Source organism: Culex quinquefasciatus, chromosome 1 (genome assembly GCF_015732765.1).
Source record: "Culex quinquefasciatus strain JHB chromosome 1, VPISU_Cqui_1.0_pri_paternal, whole genome shotgun sequence".
Taxonomy (NCBI): Eukaryota; Metazoa; Arthropoda; class Insecta; order Diptera; family Culicidae; genus Culex; species Culex quinquefasciatus.
The window spans coordinates 16,690,111-16,709,709 of NC_051861.1; the positions used below are offsets into that span (position 1 = coordinate 16,690,111).

At 39.1% G+C, this 19,599-nt stretch overlaps 1 protein-coding gene across 1 annotated transcript; it reads left to right on the forward strand.

The window, feature by feature from the left end:
• The first annotated feature begins 6,459 nt into the window (after positions 1-6,459).
• LOC6053766 lies at positions 6,460-18,971 on the forward strand. The gene is made up of 5 exons (XM_038249572.1): positions 6,460-7,044; positions 13,606-13,768; positions 17,336-17,478; positions 17,572-17,713; positions 17,777-18,971. The coding sequence occupies exons 1-5, from the start codon at positions 6,993-6,995 to the stop codon at positions 18,006-18,008; spliced, it is 732 nt and encodes a 243-aa protein (XP_038105500.1). The 5' UTR covers positions 6,460-6,992; the 3' UTR covers positions 18,009-18,971.
• The last annotated feature ends 628 nt before the right edge of the window (positions 18,972-19,599 follow it).

Consider the following 19,599-nt stretch of genomic DNA (forward strand, 5'->3'; position numbering starts at 1 on the left):
GGCATACCGAAGGCACCAAAAAAAGTTTCAGTCGGATTAAAAAATACAAAAATTAAAATTGAAGAAAAAAGACCGATTTCGTAGAAAATTGCTCTACAGCAGTACTGCCGCTCTAATCTAGTCCGTCCCATATGTATTTTTGTCAAAATTGAGATAAACTTGACAAAAGTATTAATTTTACATGTACTTTTAGGCTATTGAATAAAAAAGTAGTGTTTGTTCTAAAAAATCCAAAATAAATATGACTTTCGTGCTGTCCCATATGCAAAATAAAGGCAAGTCAGTTCCTCATATCGAAATGTCTCGCAAATCGTTTAAATGGCTGCGAAATTATTTGAAATCTACAGAGTAATTTTTGAAATTAAATATGTCTTTATTGAACTTTCTTATAATAATTACATTTCATTTACATTCTAAGTGGTATGGCTACATGCTCTTCATCTTTGTTATATTTTTCGTTTTCTTATTAACTGTTCACATTCATTTATTTACTTCAAATTGTTTTACATTTTTGCATTGAATCGAATACATTTGGGTAAAAAGAAAAAACTCACTTTAACAACTAATCCTAACTTAAAACTAAGAAAGCAAATTCATTGAAATATTCAAAGTCATTAGAACGAGTAAACTACAAACTGTATTTTAAGATAAATCCTCCAAGCGTTCTTACTTGTTCCGCACGAGTTTTGCAACCACGCAGTGTTGTTGTCATCTCGATGAAAATGTTCATAAGTTCTTGTGGTGAAAACAGGTCACTACTGCCTTCATCTGTTGATGCTGGTTGGTTTTCCCTCGGTTGCTGACTGAAGCCAGGAGGTGTTGTATTCTCTGCAACTTTTGGCCGCTGATTCAACGGCAATGGCTGCAGATTTGGAACCACTCGAACAGATTCCGCTCCAGGTGACGCCAAAGCAGGAAAATCCACGTCCGTGAAAGTTGGTGGTGTTTTGCGACGATTTGGTTGGTGCCTCGTCGTCGCTTGCTGCCGAATTTTCACAAACTCAGCACGTTTTGGGCAGCTTCGATTCTTGGTCGAATGGTCGCCGCCGCAATTGAAGCATTTGGCTTCTATGTTCTCGTTGATTGTTTCGCAAGCTTGAGTTTTGTGCTCACCTCCGCAGGTTGCACAACGACTCTTGATGAAACAGTTCCTTCCACCATGCCCAAACTGCAAACAGTTCGAACATTGTGTCACGTCACGGTGCACTGGACGATAACGTTCCCAAGTCACGATGATGTTGAAAATTGCCCGAACTGCTTTCAGCTCAGACGGCGTTGTCGATCCTTTCTCGAGATGAACCAGGTACAGTTGATCACGATACTTGATGTCCTTGTTGTGTCTCGTCATCTTGAAGACTTCGATCACGTTCAACTTAAGAGTTTTGAGCTCTTCTTTCAGCACACTCACATCCATGTCGTACAGACCTCGGAGGACCTGTTTCATGGGGCGTTTACCTGGATCGTCATGGCTGTAGTATTCAATCTTTGTGTTGTTCAGGAAATCCCGAACGTAGTTGTAATCCTTTCTGGTAGGCAGCAGAATTTTGAGTCCATCAGCACACAAGCGAATGGATGCTCGTAAAGCACCAGATTTGATAAACCCGGTCAGCCACTTTCGCACCGAATCCGATGACGATGTTTTCACAAAAATGGGTGGCAACTTTTCCCGTCGTTCAAATACTTCCTTCTCGCTCACGTCTACAGGGAGGGTAGCGAACTGGTTTCAGACGAATCTTGAGCGTCCTTGCTCAAACTGCCTGGCTTTGCAGGTAGCGCTTCGGCATTCTTTAGCTTTTTCAAATCTGCCGATCCTGCTGGTGAGGACCGCCTCTTTTTCTTGCCGTGAGGCATTTTTTGCACTTTTTAGCACTTTTTTGGTTTGTGAGGGACGCACGTCTGACTCGCTTCTCTGCTGATCGCAGACTCATCTACAGAGTATGTTTTTAATAGAACGTATAACTTGAAAATATCATTTATTGTTCATTTCTGAAGAAATAGTTGAAGACTTAAAAACAAGATACTCCAAACCTTTAGTGACTTTTTTCTTTTGAAATGTACAACTACGGAAAGAAAATATAAAATACATACCGTTATTAACCATAAAAATAGTTATATTTTTTCTTGAATGAATAAGTTTGATCCTGGTTCTGGGAGAGACTCCATCAACGATAAGCGTAGTTTTTAAAATTATTTTCCAGAGCTTAGCAGTTGAGAATTTGCCTCTGTAATATTTTTCCAATTTCCTGGTGTCGTTGCAGATCACATTTTTATATCCAGGAACTTTATTAAATACATTATTTAAAGCAAATAAATCTGAAATAAACATTTTTTTATAATTATTTACTTAGAAAACTACCAAAACAAACCTGGGAATGACAGTTGAACCAGGTTGAAACTGTGTTGTAAATGTTCAAGCCTACCTTGATATCATAACTGACTTGCCTTTATTTATGGACAAATAAAGTCAAGTTGGTCTCTTGCTGTAAATTTCTCAAATTTACCTCCAAATTATCAATTTTTTTTAATCAAATTTATGGTACTTGCGTTTTTAAGACTGATATTGAAATAACAGTATCAATAATTATATAGAAATATTTAGATTAGAACGGGAAAAATGGTGAAACTTTTTTTGGGTTTCTCACAGCGTTATCTCAGCACTCACTTTTTACATATGGGACGGACCAGATTAGAGCGGCAGAGTATCAATTGGTTAAAAAATAGTGGAAAAGCTTTGAGAGATAAGAGAGTCAAAAGTTAGTAAAATCAAAATCAAATGATGGATATTACATAGAAGAATCAGTGAAGAAGTGAGAATCAGTAGAGCAAAATAAAAATAGAAGATAGGTGGTACAGTCATCCCACATATTCGAAACATCCACAAACGTTTTTGTGGTAATTTGTCAATAACATGCCAAATGCAGCTTTTCTGTCGACCCTACTATTTTTAGGACCTTCATTTGGACATTCTCTTGCTTTTTCACGGGTAAAAGTAGTACTACCTAGTACCTCTTTTCAAGACTATTTTATCCAGAGCATGTAAAACACTGCCTCCAAATTGCCTGTTTCATAATTGTGGAATGTTATTGTGCCTATTTTTACAAAAAAAAAGTTATCAGAGCATAACTAAGCATGAGTTTCGTTGGTCATTTTTTTTTAATTATGTACTCATGGAGAGAACCAAAGTTTGTTTACATCCGTAAGAAAAAAGTGTTCCGAATTTGTGGATTTCAAGGGTCCAAAGTTTTTCTTCAAAAACTTGATATAAAGGTTAAAACTTGCAGTTGTTCGATACAGCATTCGAAAGATCGCAAGAAAAGCTTTCAAATGAAAGTAAAAGCGAATCATTAAGTTCAATCATTGATTTACCGTTCCGAACATGAGGGATGGCTGGAGCTGAGAATGAAAAGAAGAGATACCCCGTTCTGCGACGTTCAGGTACATCCACAGCGGTTGACTCAACATGCTGCGAATCAAAACAATACCGTCTACAATCACAAATTACTTCCCTTTCCCACATTGCCGCGCCCCTTTCTTTTAGCCGTCTTGACTCTGATCCGCTGTGGTCAAATGTTTACGAGCCGTTTCCACAGGTCACCAGCTAGGTCATCATGAAAACCAAGCCAACGTGGAGGTAAGAAAATAAGACACTTGCAAGCAACCAGAGCTATACTGTTCTGATCAAAAAAATTCGGATGATCTAACAGAACTATGGATGTAGTTAGTTGCGCTCCCTCCAGGATGTTCCTTACCTGGACGTCAACCGAAGAGCACGCAACAAGGTCAGTGCCATTGCATGCTCTTAGGAATCAATCCTTGGCCTGGACGAACCCAAATCGAATACGACAAAAAACTGCTCTGACCGTTTCCTACCGTTTGTCCCTTCCACACCAATTGCTACAGAATACTCGCTCTTTGCTCTCCCTTCACTCCAATCGGGTAGTACAGTGGAATGGTTTCAGAGAGACGGATTGCGTTATGTCGCTCAGTCACTGAGTCAAAAAAGTCGCTAATAAGACCGGTTGTCCTCTACGGGCACGAGACGTGGACAATGATCGAGGAGGACTTACGTGCGCTAAGCGTCTTCGAACGTCGAGTGCTAGGGACCGTCTTTGGCGGTGTAAATGTGGACGAGGAATGAATGGCAGCGGAGAATGAACCACGAACTTGCACAACTCTATAACGAACCAAGCATCCGGAAGGTCGCAAAGGCTGGCCAGTTGCAGAACGATTCAGAAAGTGTGGGTGCTCCGCGAGACGTGCAGAACGAGCTTGTTTCGTATCGAGAATCGTACAGCAGGTCAAGCTAAAGGTGTAGCGCCAATAAAAGTAAAGTTAAGTTGGATTTGGCTCAACTTTGCATTCAGAGTTTCTTGGCCAAAATAAAAAGTCCCGATTTTTGTTTTGTTTTGCGACTAGGCAAAATAGGGTGGGCCAAAAATGACGTTCAATTCAATTCAATTCGGTTTTATTGGTGAATAATCAAGATACAATAAGTTCTTTTGAGGTACATAACAGAGTTTTGGAGTTCCTTACAGCTGTGTGTTACATCATAATCCATTTTGGAACAGTTATTGCTTGTAAATAAAGGTGTCACCAAGAGTAAGAAAAATATAAAAAAAAACTTACTAAAATTGAAAGGGAAAGGGGATAGAAATAGAAAAAGCTTAAAACTAGATCACAGTATTTTATCCTTTATAGATGTGTTTGATCATCAGCTCCCCAAGGGCCAGGAATTGCTCCGCCTTGTTACGGCAGGTCCGAAACCGCGTCATCATCTCCCCTGCGAGAGCAAAGAACTCTGGCAGGGTAAAGAGATCTTCTCCGGTAACTTCTTTCTGGGCCGTATTGCCACTGCCGGCAGCGACCACGCTGGCGAACGATCGCCCCCATCCAGGAGGGAACGCTAAGTTGTCCGCTGGAACCGTACGATGACCAGCTGCCGGCACGGTTTCGCTCGTACTTCGCTGAGGAGGGTGGGACGCTGCTGCTTTCTTCTTCCTCTTTTCCTGCTCCTCGAGGTAGTTTTTCCGTGCGCTGCATCCACGGTAGTTGCTGGTATGGTTACCTCCGCAGTTGGCGCACTTGATGCGCGCCTTCGTTTGCTCTGCCTTGTCCCCCAAGTCCGCTTTGCACGGCAGTGCACACGCCTCAGAGAGGTGTGATTCACCACACTTCACACAGCGGGGCGGGAGGTTGCAGTTCCGCGAGCCGTGGCCGAATTTCTGGCAACGGTGGCATTGTGCTGCGTCCGACGGGTTCTTTGAGTAGAACCGCCAGTTTACCCAAAACCCGTCCAACGCCTTAGTTCGCCGCAGGTCTTGAATTTTGACGGTGCCGCGGTCGAAATACAACAGGTACAGTGTGTGTGTACCTGTGACTGTAGTCTTCCGCGAGAGCACTTTTATGTCACGCGGCGTTATTCCAGCACCCGAGAGGTCCTTCTTGAGGTCGGAGATCGGACGGTCTTGGTACCCCTGCAAAACGACCTTAACGGCAGTCTTCTGCACGGGGTCGAATGTGTAAAACTTGAAGTTTTGACGCTTCAATTTCTCCACAACCAGGTCGAAGTTCTTTTCGTCAAATGTGTAAACTTGCACTGACGACTTACCGATTTTCAGACAATATCCGAGGCCTTCCAGCAACTCGTCAATATCGTCCACCAACGTATCCAAAACAAAAATTGGAGGTGGTCTACGTTCCTTTGGAGAATTGTTCTTTTTTGGCGTCGACACTTTCTTCCGTGCACGTCCGTCATCGTCGTCGTTGTCGTCGGTAGTGCTGCTACCATCGGTGTTGTTGTTTTCTTCGTCGTCGCTCAGCATCTGGAACTCGTTTCTGATGGGGATGTTGGCGGATGTTGATGTGCCACTGGTCGTGGCACCGGAAGTACCGGAACGGGTTCGCACTGGTGATCTCGGAACGTATCCGGGATGTAGATACTTTTTGTCGATTCCATCTGCGCTCACGCTCCCCTGCGCGATGGCGGCCGACACGGCGTTGGTTTGTTTACCTTTTTGCACACGGCCGGTAGACGAACTTCGCGGGTTTTTCGAGGCCGCACTCGTACTGCCACGGCCACGGCCGGCCTTTGGCATGCTGGAGAAGCAAACTCGCGGGTAATCACTAACAACTACGGCGAAAAATTTCGAAAAAACGGTAGAGCACAGAGCACTTGACTGCTACTTGCTCTCGTGCGTACACGGAGGACCAAAAATGACGTTATTCGTCTAATTTCGCAAAAAACACATTTAAAAATACCTACTCCATTCGAAGTTGGGCTCGGTTTGTCTTTATTTTTCATTTTCTGATATTCTGATTATTTCTTTTTTTGTGGATTAGGGCTACATACGCGCTCATCTTTTCGGCGATAATTACAGAACTCCTTTACCTTGTAATCTGGCCCAAAACGGATTGGCATGCTGGGATCATCCATAATCCACTTGGTCACTTCGTTAAAATAATGACGCATGCTTCCTTCTAATTCGATCGGCCACGTACCAACTACAAACCACTCACTATCGTTCTCGTCGTTTGCCACGTGGTGGCACTCTGAGCACTAACCTTATCAGACACTCACCCGAGTCGAGCACCGCCAGTCAAAACAAATTTTCCATCGGATCATAAATCTTGTCACATTCTTTCAGTATCCAGTTTTCCGGCAACCACCAAGCCGAAAAGAGTACTATTTTGGCTGGTGTCTACATTCAGGGGCCGTGTTTCTTGTTAATTTTCGCGCGGGAAAACATCTTCGTTAGTGACAAGTTCGCGACGACACGAATCAAAGAAGATCGAAATAGAACTGCCCTTCCAGCCTAATGATGCCGAGGAATTTCTGGGAAAAGTCTGGCGCGAAAGAGTGTTGGCGGAAAAATGCCGTCGTTTAGTGCGTCTTCGTTTTTGCAAAGATGTTGTGTAGGGTTGGAATTTTGATCCGTTAAAACCTTAATTGGACAATTCAAAACTTTTGAGCGAACAACCAAAAAGATCAAAGCATGCTGACTGTACTGTGGATAGCGGTGACCTTCCTGAGGATGAGCTACAGTGGTAAGTGAACAAAAAAGTATTTAAAATAAAACAATGTGGGAGGACAACTAACGACACAATGGTGAAAAATCTTCAATCAACTAATGCTTAGTGAGCTTCAGCATAATCAGATTACAAAGTTCGAACATTTTTGAAGTTACGTTGAAGGGAGTTTTTTTAAAGTATCAAAAATCAGACTCGAATATCCAAAATTATCGGAAAAAATCACTTCGGAGAATTGAATCATCAGATTATCGAATAATGAATAAATGTTTTTTCGTTGTCTTTTTTTGGATTGTCAGCAGTCAAGAAACGTTCGTTAATTTTTCAAGTAATCAGTCATTCCAAATTTGAGTAAAATAGGGTCGCAAAACTCTAATTAGATGTTTAAAGTAAGAAAAAAATAAAAAATAATTTCCGCACTTTGTTCTCTCACGCTTGCGCGCTCTCGCGCTCATCGCACAATCTGTCAAGTAAGCAAACAAGGTAATATTTTTTGGATTTTCAAATTTAAGCTTAATTTTAGGATCCAATTGTCGACATTACCGACGGCTGTTTGACTGTATTGCAGAAAAAAAACTGAACAGAATGATGATTGAACCAACGGTCCTGATTTTCGGTTCAATGAACAGAAACCACTCACTTATCGCTCGTTCATTCGTCGTCTATTCCAACCCGCTAGCATTCATGAGCGAATGAGACTCGCAAGCAGCCAGCGAGTGGCCCGAACTGTTCACTCAGCGAACAAATAGGGGAAATATACCCTTTCTAATCAAACACCTATCTTCGTCATATGGAGAGTTTGATGATCGATTAAAGCTCCAAAAATACAATTTAGGCTATGAACTTGCCAGCAACAGCACCGCCTCGAGTAAGCACGCAAATGTATGCCACTTACTGGTCAAAAAGATCAAATTTAATGCACTTTTGATCATAATTTCTATTTTGCGAGACCATTTCTCATCATTTTGGTGGCACACACATCCACACGCAAGATCAGCCGCCATCAATATCTTTTCACTTGCGCCAACGATTTAAAAGCGCTTAAGATATAAAATTGCTTCCAACTACAGGCAACATGGTCTTTTGCACATAAGTTAGTCAATCACTTGAAAAATAATCCCGAAACATGCAAATAATTAGCAAGCGCCATAAAAAAACAAACGCGTTAAGTCTTTTGACGTTTCAATTTTAACTCCCCATTCCAATCGAAGGCTGAAGAAAACCGAGCGAGGAGCAAAGGTACTTTTCGTGAGTGTTCGCTTAAAATTTCATCAATTTTGGCAGCACGAATCAGACCCAAAAGAGCGCTGGAAGAAAAAAAGAACTAAGCTGAAAATAGAAAAATGGGCGTGGGCCAATGCACTCGACTGATTAGAATGCAATTTGGAAATATTTTTTTAAAATGCTTTTGATAGGAATAGCATAACTATTATTAAATGTGAAAATAAACAGAAATGTTCAGAAAAAGTTGCTCTACTCGTTGGTGTACTTGGTTTTAGTAAATTTCAAGGAACACTCCAGATTATCCAGCACCATTCAAACACGACAGCTTATTAGGCTTAAAATGGGTATATTTCCCCTATTTGTGCTCGCGAATGGAGCGGTTGGTTTTGAGCAATTAGGACCCTTGGATTGATTGTGGATCCGACACGCTACCACCGCGCTAGACGCTGGAAATATTGGACAGAGCTCCAACATATTCTTCTCTCTGGAGTGTTGCTCGAGGACGCGCCAGCATTTTACGTGTTGGTGGGAACTGCAGGTCGCTGACATGTTTACACACGGGCAAAATTGATCTACAGTCATCCCTCATATTCGGAACAGTTAACAGATCGGTCAATGTTCAAAAAATCATAGAAAATCGATAATTGAACATAATAATTCGCTTTTACCATCATTTGAAAGCTGTTTTTGCGATCATTCTAATGCTGTATCGCAACCGCAAATTTTAACTTTTATATCAAGTTTTTGAAGAACCTTTGACCCTTGAAATCCACAAATTCGGAACACTTTTTTCTTATGATGTAAACAATCTTTTTTATTGCTCCAAGGGTACATATTTAAAAAAAAAATAATGGCTTAACATTCTGAAACCAATATAACTCATGCTTAGTAATGTTTTATGAATGGTCTGCTAACTTTTTTTTTGTGAAAATATCAGTTAAATTCAGGTGTTCCACAATTGTGGGAGGCACAATAACATCTCACCATTACGGAACAGGCAATTTGGAAGCAGCGTTTTGCTGCTCTGAATAAAATAGTCTCGAAATGCAGTTTTTTATTTTAAAAGTACTACTTATATTAATGAAAAAGCAAAAGAATGTCCAAATAAAGGTCCTATAAATAGTAGGGTACACAGAAAAGATGCATTTGTTATAAATGTAACATTTTCTGCAGCAAATTCACTGTTGCAGATTTTGATATATATTTTTCCTGTGAGTGTAGAGGATTCGCCGGTTCGAATCCCGGGGCGGGCGCTCTAAAATTCTTTGTGTAAATATGGGTATTCGGCGCCGTCGCTCCGTGCCATACTTTCATACACTTAGGAGCCCAGGGCGGCGAAGTCCTTGTAGATAAAAAGGAAGACATTAGTGGTTGGTACTAGCAATGGTGGCCGACAGCTATAAAGTCAACTTCGTTTTTTTTTCGTAAAGGATTAATTTTGATTACCCCTCTACAACCCAACCCCGCGTTTAGAGGGCTTCGATTTAAAAAATCGCAAAAAAAAAAACAAATTTCAACCAATGTTTGATTCTTAAAAACCATTGGAAAGAAGAACTCTTAGAATTATAAAATTTATGGCTTGAAAGTTTTACTTGTGGGTTTTATCCCTTATCCCCGAATCCCACATTCCCGAATCTTATATCCCCGAAAATTCCACATCCCCGAAAATCATTTCCCCGAAAGTGCCACTTCCCCGAAAATGATATTCCCGAAAATTCCACATCCCCGAAAATCATTTTCCCGAAAATTCCATTTCCCCGAATGTCATTTACCTGAATGGCCATTTCACCGAACTGTCGTTTTCCCGAATTTACATATGCCCGAATGGTTACTTCACCAAAAAATCAATTTTCCCGAATGATAACCTTGATATAAACTAAATTGTTATTTTGAGATTTTTTTTATAAAAGTATGACGTTAATATTAAATTCTCCTACGTGTTTTTAAAGATTAAAACCGTAGAAGGCCATCCATAAACTACGCGGACGCTTCAAGAGTGCGGGGTATTGAGATCATCCACGTTACATAAAAAAGATTTTTTTTTGTAGCGGCGATTTTCAGCAAAGGACAATTTTCCAAAACGGTATCTACGTGGTAAGGATTGAACAGCAACGATAGCTTTATGCGACGACTCGATGCGCAGGATTCAGTTTGTTCTAGATTTTGTTTAACTGAACTGATTTGTCTTTATCAATTTTAGCTGGATGAAGGCTCTGAACATTTTTTTATTTTTTTTTTTTTGCGTCCAATTCGAGTTCTGCGACCAACCCTTTCAATCAAATCTAAATTGTTGATAATTGAATTACAAAATACATTTTTGAATATTTCATCACCGCCATTTTAGATTTAAAATTACTAAATCACTTTAAAGTAGTTTAGGGACTCGACAGCAAAAAAAAAAACAACTAAACAATTTTTTATTATTCGATTATCCGAAGTGAACTTTTGACAAGGCCTTCGGATAATCGAGTCTGAACTGTATTTTGATTTTCAACTAAATGAATTTTTTTGCGAAATGACCAATGTATCAAATCGACGTTGTTGTGTTATCTTGTCGTTTGTCGCTTTTTGACGTCCCGAGAAAAACGCGTTTTAATGTTTGGACTTGAATAATCGAAAAATAGAGCCAAACACGTTTAGTTTGGTTGACCATTCTGTGCATTGTCCCGAAGTTTGGTTGATTTTGGTTGCCAAGGTCCCGAGTAACAATTACAAATTTTTGCGGTAGTCGGGCCTGAACGTGTGTCAAACACGTTCTGACCTGAAATCCCTCTGGCCAGTTGTCGCACTTACATCAATTTGAATATTCAAAATTCAATTGAAGCTCGGAATTTTTTGAACGTTCAATCGTGGACATGATACTTCATTGATCCCTACTTCCCCGAGCCCGGTCAGGCGGTTCTGGGCAACGGCCATACCCGCCTGACCGGGTTCGGGGATGTGGCGTTCGGGGAAATGGCCGTTCGGGGATATGTCATTCGGGAAAATGATTTTCAGGGATGTGAAAAATTAGGGGAAGTGGCCATTCGGGAAAATGGTTTTTAGGGGAAGTCGCCATTCGGGGATGTGGCCGTTCGGGGAAATGGATTGTTCGGGGAAATGATTTTCGGGTAAATGACATTTCGGGGAAGTGTCTTTTCGGAGATGTGGAATTCGGGGAAATGTCTCTTCGGGAATGTGGGTTTCGGGGAAATGTCATAGATTCTACTTGTGTTATGTTACTTTGCCAATGTTTTTAAAAATTTAATTTTTTTAGGGGTCAACTTTGGCTGTATTTTTACTAACATTTCCTATATTTTAAGTGAAAAGAAGTATGCAGTAATTTTTATAGTGTCCTAGACTATGTTTCAACGCATTGTTTTACAATTTAAATGATAATGGTGCCATTTCATATCAGAAAGTGTGAAAAACAAGCAAAAGATTTAAAAAAGACTGTAAAAACATTAAAAAAATTGATAGACATAATGTAGTAAATGAGGTGGTAGAATAGGCCAAATACTACCAAAAACAAACATAAACATAAGATAAATGCAAATTAAAATACTAAAAATTAAACAAGAAAAACATAAAACAAGAGAAGTAAAGTTTTTCGTAGAACAAAAGTGGCTCAAAATGACCTTCTGAACACGGGAAAATTTGAGAATTGGTCAGTAGAGGGTTAATGTCATATTCATTGGACAACACCTACACAAAAAAAAATATTCCTGTAAATTGACATTATTTATCATGTACCAAAAGGTATCATGATAAATGATGTATATTTGATTTACATTAAATAGGAATTTATAGGAAGCCGAACTCGGGTAGAAATTCATCAGATTTGAGTTTCCATGCTCAACGTTTCCATTAGATTGATGATTTACATTAGATTTAGATTTATATTGGAGTAATTTCTATGACTTTTTACTCTTTACATCATATTTCAACATTTCATTGAGTGAGTTTACATAAGATACAGCAATTACGTGCTGTGTAAATTTACACATTTTTTTGTGTGTAGTTGAGTGCTTGTTTGAGAACTTGATACTTTTATTCAACTTCACGTATTATGTACTATGGCATAACGTGATTCAATATCTGTCAATATTAAATCATAATTCCGAAATATGCCGTGAGGCCCGTCGTGCCTGGGACAACAAAACTCCGCAAGCACACTATCGTTAAGGAGCGTTCTTTTATTACGAAACGCAAAAATTTAATTTTTTGGACCACCTCACCTAAAACTAAATTGCGATACAAATTTAAAAAAAATTGTATGGGCTTAATGGCCTATCTACAATCACTTAGCTTAGAAAATTTCACTTAGCTTAGGAATTTGAATCAATGGAAATGAATCTGAGTTTCTACAATGGAAAAGTAATCAAATTAGAAACTGACGTTTGGTTTGGAAAATTTCAAAATCTACGGTAAGTTGACGTTTCCATATCAAAGGTAAACAAACAACTGCATAGCAACGTATATCAGCCCAGCAAGTTTTCTAAGTTGATTGTGGATGACGAACGTAAGTTGCAGACTTTCCTAAGTAACTACTTTACTTAGATGTTCTAAGCTAAGTGATTGTAGATAGGCCATAACACGACCTTGGACCCCCTCCCTTTCAACTGCGTTGCGTAATAGAAAGAACGTTCCCTTAAAACCCCACAAGCTAGTTTGCTTTCGTTGCCATGTCAACTTCAATCGCGCCTACCTTTCTCATGTGTAGAAAACTGTAGCAAGAGGCACACGTGGCGGCTAAAACATGACCATATGAGCATGTTGGCTTAGATAATATGTTATTGTTTTCATTATGTCGCTACTCTTTTGTAGAGGGAATAAGCATGTACTAATTACCAGCCTGCTGGCACTAATGATGTTTTCCTCGGCACTTTATGTTGACCAATCGGATTTTTTAAACTGGCCTCAAATGGTGCATTTTTCTCCTCAATTATCAATCAAAATTCTCCCATAACTTGAGGTGTTGATAATTAAGTTTGACATGGAACTGATTGGATGGCGTAACTGGAGAAGCTTAGCAGCAATTAGTTTGAATCAGTTTCAAGTAATGTTTCATTCTGGCTCCCAACATAAGACCCAAACTTCAGAAGAGAAGTTGCTCCACATCTGTTTTTCAAAGAAAATGATACCTAATTCTTCTTTTAAAAAGCCTTTATAGATCGCGACAACTCGTGAGACACTAACCATCGCAGTCGTGCTATCTTGACGCAGGGTAGAATAAATAAACAAGGGAAAGAGTCAAGACGGGCCAATAACTGTTGGCACAACAATTCATCAGAATTCCGTAATGGAACCAACGAAAGTGGTTGTGCGATTCAACGGCCAACGGTCACCATTCTGCTCTGCTTACGTACATTCCAGGCGCAGCTTCCGGCCCGTTCGGTCCCATTCCGGAGCCGGTATGTGGTCAGATTGCGGTCATGATGGACAGCTGTTTCAACAACACGACGCCGCCGGTTTCGCTGGACCTGCTGTATACGGTCAAAATTCCCGACTCGATGGAGGACGTCAGCAGTCGGTGTTTGTGAGTATACGCAAGGCAATAATGATCAGCCCTAAATTCCAGCTAATGACTTTGCATCAATCACACCGAATCACATTAACTTCAAACATCTGAACTTATGAGTGATAAGCATAAATTAGAAATTCACTCAACCCCCGTTGGTTGGTCAAAGTCAAACTAAAAAGTGACGAACTGTCACTTTTTACACGGCGCTCACGCACACTATCAAAATACACGTTTGGTAGTGTGTGTGAGCTCCGTATAAAAGGGGTGTCAAACTAAAAAGTGACCCCGTTCGTTTGACAACAGTTGGTGTCAAAACATCGGGGTTTGAATGTAGTGTTTAGAGATTTACAATAATAGCCGAATGTTCAATAAAGGGTAGTGCTTCTCTTTGCACAATGTTTAAGATGAATCAGTGTCTTTCTTGTTTTTTTTTAAATTGATACACTGAAAAATAAAGGTACCAAATTCCTAAATTTTAGGAATTTTGGCTCCTTTCCTTATTAAGTAATCCAAAACACCCGATAACTAAATAAGGAAAAGAGGCAAAATTCCTAGAATAAAGGAATTTGGTACTATTTTTTTTTTATTTCAGCGTACAGTATGTAAAAAAAGAATGTACACCCTTTGGGCACTATGCACATTGTGTGATGAAACATGCAAACTATTTAAAGTTTGACAGAAACCTAGTACAGTCCAGGCTTGATTATCCGAAGGCTTTGGTCAATTTTCACTTCTGATACAGTTTAACCTCGCATAGTGCGCAGGCGTTACGCTTTATATTTCGTTGATTTCTCAAACATGGCATAATAATTTCTGCAATTAATTTGAAGCAATTTGTTCGTCTTGTTTCAATCTACAATTAGCTTCAAAAAGATGGCAAAAATATTGTGTCGTTTTGGAGTAATCGGAGAAATACAAAGCGTAACGCCTGCGCACTATGCGAGGTTTGACTGTAATCGAAACTTCTGATAATCGAATCATGAAAAAAAAACTGTAGTCTTATTTTTGATTATCGAGTTTTAGTATGCCCTTGAAACTACTAAGAGATTAAGATTTTTTAAAGGATTCGCGTGTAGTGAATCCTTAAATCCAAGATCCAAGAAAAAATGCGGTTTTGAAACATTTGAAATAATATAATTCAAATTTGACTAAAACGGTTTTGCTGAACTCGAAATTAAAAAGTCAGAAAATAAAAAAAATGTTCGTGATTCGATTATCCGAAGTTCCATACAAACCTTCGGATACTCGAAACTTCGAATAATCGAGTCTGAACATTTTGCTACAAAAGCTCCTGAAAAGATGATTTCTATAAAAAGTTCTATAACAAAGGTAGGTTTTATAGAAAACATAGATCAGGGGTGCTCAAAGTTTTTGGAGGCCGGGCCAAATTTAAAGCTCAAATGAGCTTGCGGGCCAAATTTACAAAAAAGGTTGTAAAAAAATAAATGACGTTATTTTAATGTAAAAGATTACATTTCTGTTATTTAAAAAAAAGTGTATTCAAAATAATAGAAACCACAAAATAACTGGTTTCTATCGGTATTGTTGATTTTGTTGTTTCTGGTATTTTTAGCTGATTGTACTTATGTTTTCAAAAAAAAATTACATTACATGTTGAACAATTCATCTATAAGTTAAGTGTGGCTAATGAAAAATCGTTGAGATCCAGAATTTCAACATTTCAATGAAAAAACAAATTTTTAGAAAATTATTTAAGCTTCCGTATAGTTAACCTGCAATCATTATTTTCAAAAAAAAAGCGAAACAACATTTATTTATTACATCGAAAATTTACTAAAATTCAAATTATTTTTAATAAACTCAAACATGCTCAAATGATTTTAAATGCAAAGGAATGCATATTTAATTAATTTCAGCTAAATGCACTTAAATTTCATTTTTTTTAAGTTTTTTGAAAATATATTTTTGCTCCCGGCTTTCGAGCCAATTTTTTTAATAATGGTGGAGGGGTGGGTTGATCGACGAAAGCTTTGTAAAATATTTGCTGCAAACTTGATTCTCAGATTTCCACATTTTGTCTGCCTGAGTCAGTTGATAGTCAATCAGATTCGTTATCTAACTATAATGAGTTCGAATCCCTAAGGAAAAACAATGTAAGTTTGAGGGTCAGTTCATAAAAGGGTCATTATGACTTGCAAATTAATAAAGAAAACTTTTATTTTTGCAACTATTACAGAATACTACCTAAGACAAACTTGAACGTTTTTTTGATATTTCTAAAAATATTTGATAAAAGTTTTGACGATATTTACTAGTTTCACTCACATTTGTTTAACTACAAATTATTCCCTAAATAATATAATTATAATCCTAAAGTGAGGATCAAAATATTGATAAATCATAAGATATTTTTTATTAACAAAAAATAAAAACGATTAGCATTAAAAAGCTTAAAATAAACCTTAATTTTTAAAAAGTATAAAATCATTTTACAAGTGGTCATCGGGCTATTTTACATGATCATTCAAAATGGGCCACGGGCCACAAAATATCACCTCGCGGGCCACGTTTGGCCCGCGGGCCATACTTTGGGCACCCCTGACATAGATGTTTGGGTACCTTCTATCGGATAGGGAAGTAAAACGTCGGTCTATTTAAGTAAAAGAGATTTTGGGAGACTCACCACACATAACCTTCGGACGCCTAGAAATTAGCAACAGAGACCACAAAAGATCCGGGGGTCGTTAAAATGGATTGCTTTGGGTTTTTTTTAGAAAAGAAAAAGAAAAGAGTTTTTTTTTAAAAGATCGGAAATTTTTTGCCCTTTCCGATGACGCATAGATTGACGTGGAACGGTTCAGATGCCGGCGGATTTTTCGACGACTTGATTCCGGGTTGATACGAAATTCCAACGAAAAATCAATTTTATCGATACAAAGACCCTCAAAACGATGCTTTATCCACTCCAAAATGTTTATTTAGCAACTCTATGGTACTATATTGAAATTTAGATGTATTGAAAGTTTTAAAAATTAAGTTTAAATAAGTTTTATATTTTAGCAGTTTTTGCTTTTTTATACAATGTATTCCTTATTAGGTTTTACGCCAACTCGATTTGGATGTTAGAAAGCAGTGCACTGTTTACATGGACTTAGCACAGTTCGATACGGTCGTCGATTTTGTTTGGGGAAATTCGTCGACAATCGACGAAGACCATGTAAACAGTGCACACGAGCTGTCAAATGACGTCACGGTGTAAAACCTAATGGGAGAGCTGTCATTTCTACCACTCGAATCCGGTGCTCCATTAAAAATGGAGCACCCGAATCGAGTGGTGAAAATGACAGTTCTCCCATAAGGAATATATCCAGGTTTTTAAGCGAAGATGGCGTTCGAATTGTGAACGTCCGAATTGTCAAAATCGCACAATAGCACCAACATTAGAAAAAAGTATGGCTGTCATGCCATGGCACAATTTTTTCGTAATGTTGGTACCACTGCGTGATTTTGACACTTCGGGCGTTCACCATTCGAACGCCATCTTCGCTTAAAAATCTGGATTGTAGAAAAAAGCATAAACTGCTCGAATGGAAGTGGTCTATTGTCTACATTTTTTGACAGGCTCTTCAAGCGAGGCATGGCGTGCGTCGAGCACTATCTGGACCGTTGCGTATCGCAAAGGAATCGACGGATCGTCGAAAACGAAGTTTATGGCGCAAAGCGACTGTACGAATATCTCTGCCACGATCCAACGTTCCAGCACGGTAGGAGGACGTTCCGCTAAGACACGGATGGGACGGGGGGTGTCTAGCTTGACAGTTTAATGACATTCTTTTTGTTCTTCTTTTGGGCTGTAGACTTCCTGAAGCATAAAATGTGCTTCCACTTCGTCCACGATGATTGGGACACGTGCTCGGACCAGTACCTCGACATCTTGCGCGAAGACATGCCACGCCCGTCCGAACAGTCCTACCACATGCAGTACGTGCACTTTTGCTGGTGAGCCGCCATTATGGCAACTTTTTATGGCAACAACTGTCACTCGTGTCTTTTTTCTGCCAGCGCCCGGTTCGCGTACGAAAGGTGCGTCCATACAAGCGCCCTGCTCAAGTGCAACAAAGATTCGGCCATATTTCTGCAGAAGGTGGCCAAGCTGCTGTCCAGCGAGACGAACTTTTTAACCTGTGATAGAATCGACCACGCGAGGTGCTCCACAGGAAGGAGGGTAGTGGTTGGCCAGATGCTGTTGATGATTTTATTGCTGTTGATAATGGAGAGGATTTCACAAGCTTAAGGTTGAATTAGCATTTTGATCGAGTAGTTTGACAGAAAGGGAAGAGGATAAGCCGCTTGATTTCTGATAAATACAGGGTGTGATAGTTCATAAGAAATAAATGTTCCTTTATGTGATAAATGCTCGTTACAAGGTTAAGATATCGAAAACACCGTAAAACCGCCTTGTCATCTGGGATGAAACGGGACAGCAAAGTTAACCATGTTTCGGCACAACTGTTGATATTTTGGTTTGGTTTCAATTCAAACAAATACGTAACAACAACGTTGAAACATCGATTTTAAGCATTTTAAGTAATCAACTGCTTCAAAAACTGCTGTCTCTATTTAGACTGAAGTCACGATGCACCCCAGTTCACGATATATGATCCATCAATCAATACGATTGAACTTGTGTACATTACTATAGTTGTAGTAGGGTAAATGTCCCTATATTGGACATACCCAGCAAAGCTCCTACTCATTCAGGTTGTTTCCAAGAACATTCAAAACATCGCAATACACAGACGAGGTTGATCAAAACAAGCGGTTGGAATAAAAATAATGCTTTTAAAATAATCTGTGAGTAATTCTCTACGTCTTCGCATTTTATTATTTTCTTAGATTTTTAAATTGTTTTGTTTTTTATACAAAAGGCTCCATACATTATTTCTTATATGCAAAAATGGCTAAAAATTTGATTGAAATCGGAACCTTGAGTAGGTGTCTTTGACAAAGTTGTAGTTTATGATTTGTACTTTTCAGAAAAAGACACAAAAAACATTACGTGTTTAATTTTTTTTATAAATATAAGAACAGTTCTTTCAAACCATCGGTATCGGTATCGTTTCGGTAAGACTAGATTCAGAGCAACAAAATGTTTTCGAACTAATTACACTCAACCCCCTGTGGTTGGTAACTTTTTGGTTTGACACTTTTTTAGTTTGTACCCCGTTGGTTGGTCAAAGTCAGACTAAAAAGTGACGAACTGTCACTTTGTACACGGCGCTCACGCACACTACCAAAACAAACGTTTAGTAGTGTGTGTGAACTCCGTGTAAAAGGGGTGCCAAACTAAAACGTGACCCCGTTCGTTTGACAACAGTTGGTGTCAAACCATCGGGGTTTGAGTGAACACATTACACAAAATCACACATGGGACGGATTTGATTTGAGCAGCAGTGTACTGCCCATGTTCACATAAATGTCCCATATGCAAAAACAGCAAGCTGAGAAAAACGCGAAAGAAGTGTATCCCATACATAAGGCTACGTGTTAAGCTATCTCGAGAAAACTGGATTTCCCCCTGATTTTTAGAACTAGAACTTTTTTTAAGGTAAGAAATAGCCACTGAATCCGCGAAGTAAATGCGGCCCCGATACTCCGAAATCTAGAAAGGAAACGATCACCAGTTGTTTTGTTCGATCGACCACCAACTAGGGGAAATATGCCCATTTTAAGCCTAATAAGCGGTCGTGTTTGAATGATGCTGGATAATCTGGATTGTTCCTTGAAATTCACTAAAACCAAGTACACCAACGAATAGAGCAACTTTTTGTGAACATTTCTGTTTATTTTCACTTTTATTAAAAGTTATGCTATTCCTTTTACAA

What these genes read in the sequence shown, in the direction of transcription:
- LOC6053766 (XM_038249572.1), top strand. Translation starts at nt 6,993, where the DNA reads ATGCTGACTGTACTGTGGATAGCGGTGACCTTCCTGAGGATGAGCTAC. An exon ending in CGATCCAACGTTCCAGCACG is followed by an intron (nt 17,479 to 17,571) that starts GTAGGAGGACGT and finishes TTTGGGCTGTAG; the next exon opens with ACTTCCTGAAGCATAAAATG. An exon ending in CAGTACGTGCACTTTTGCTG is followed by an intron (nt 17,714 to 17,776) that starts GTGAGCCGCCAT and finishes TTTTTCTGCCAG; the next exon opens with CGCCCGGTTCGCGTACGAAA.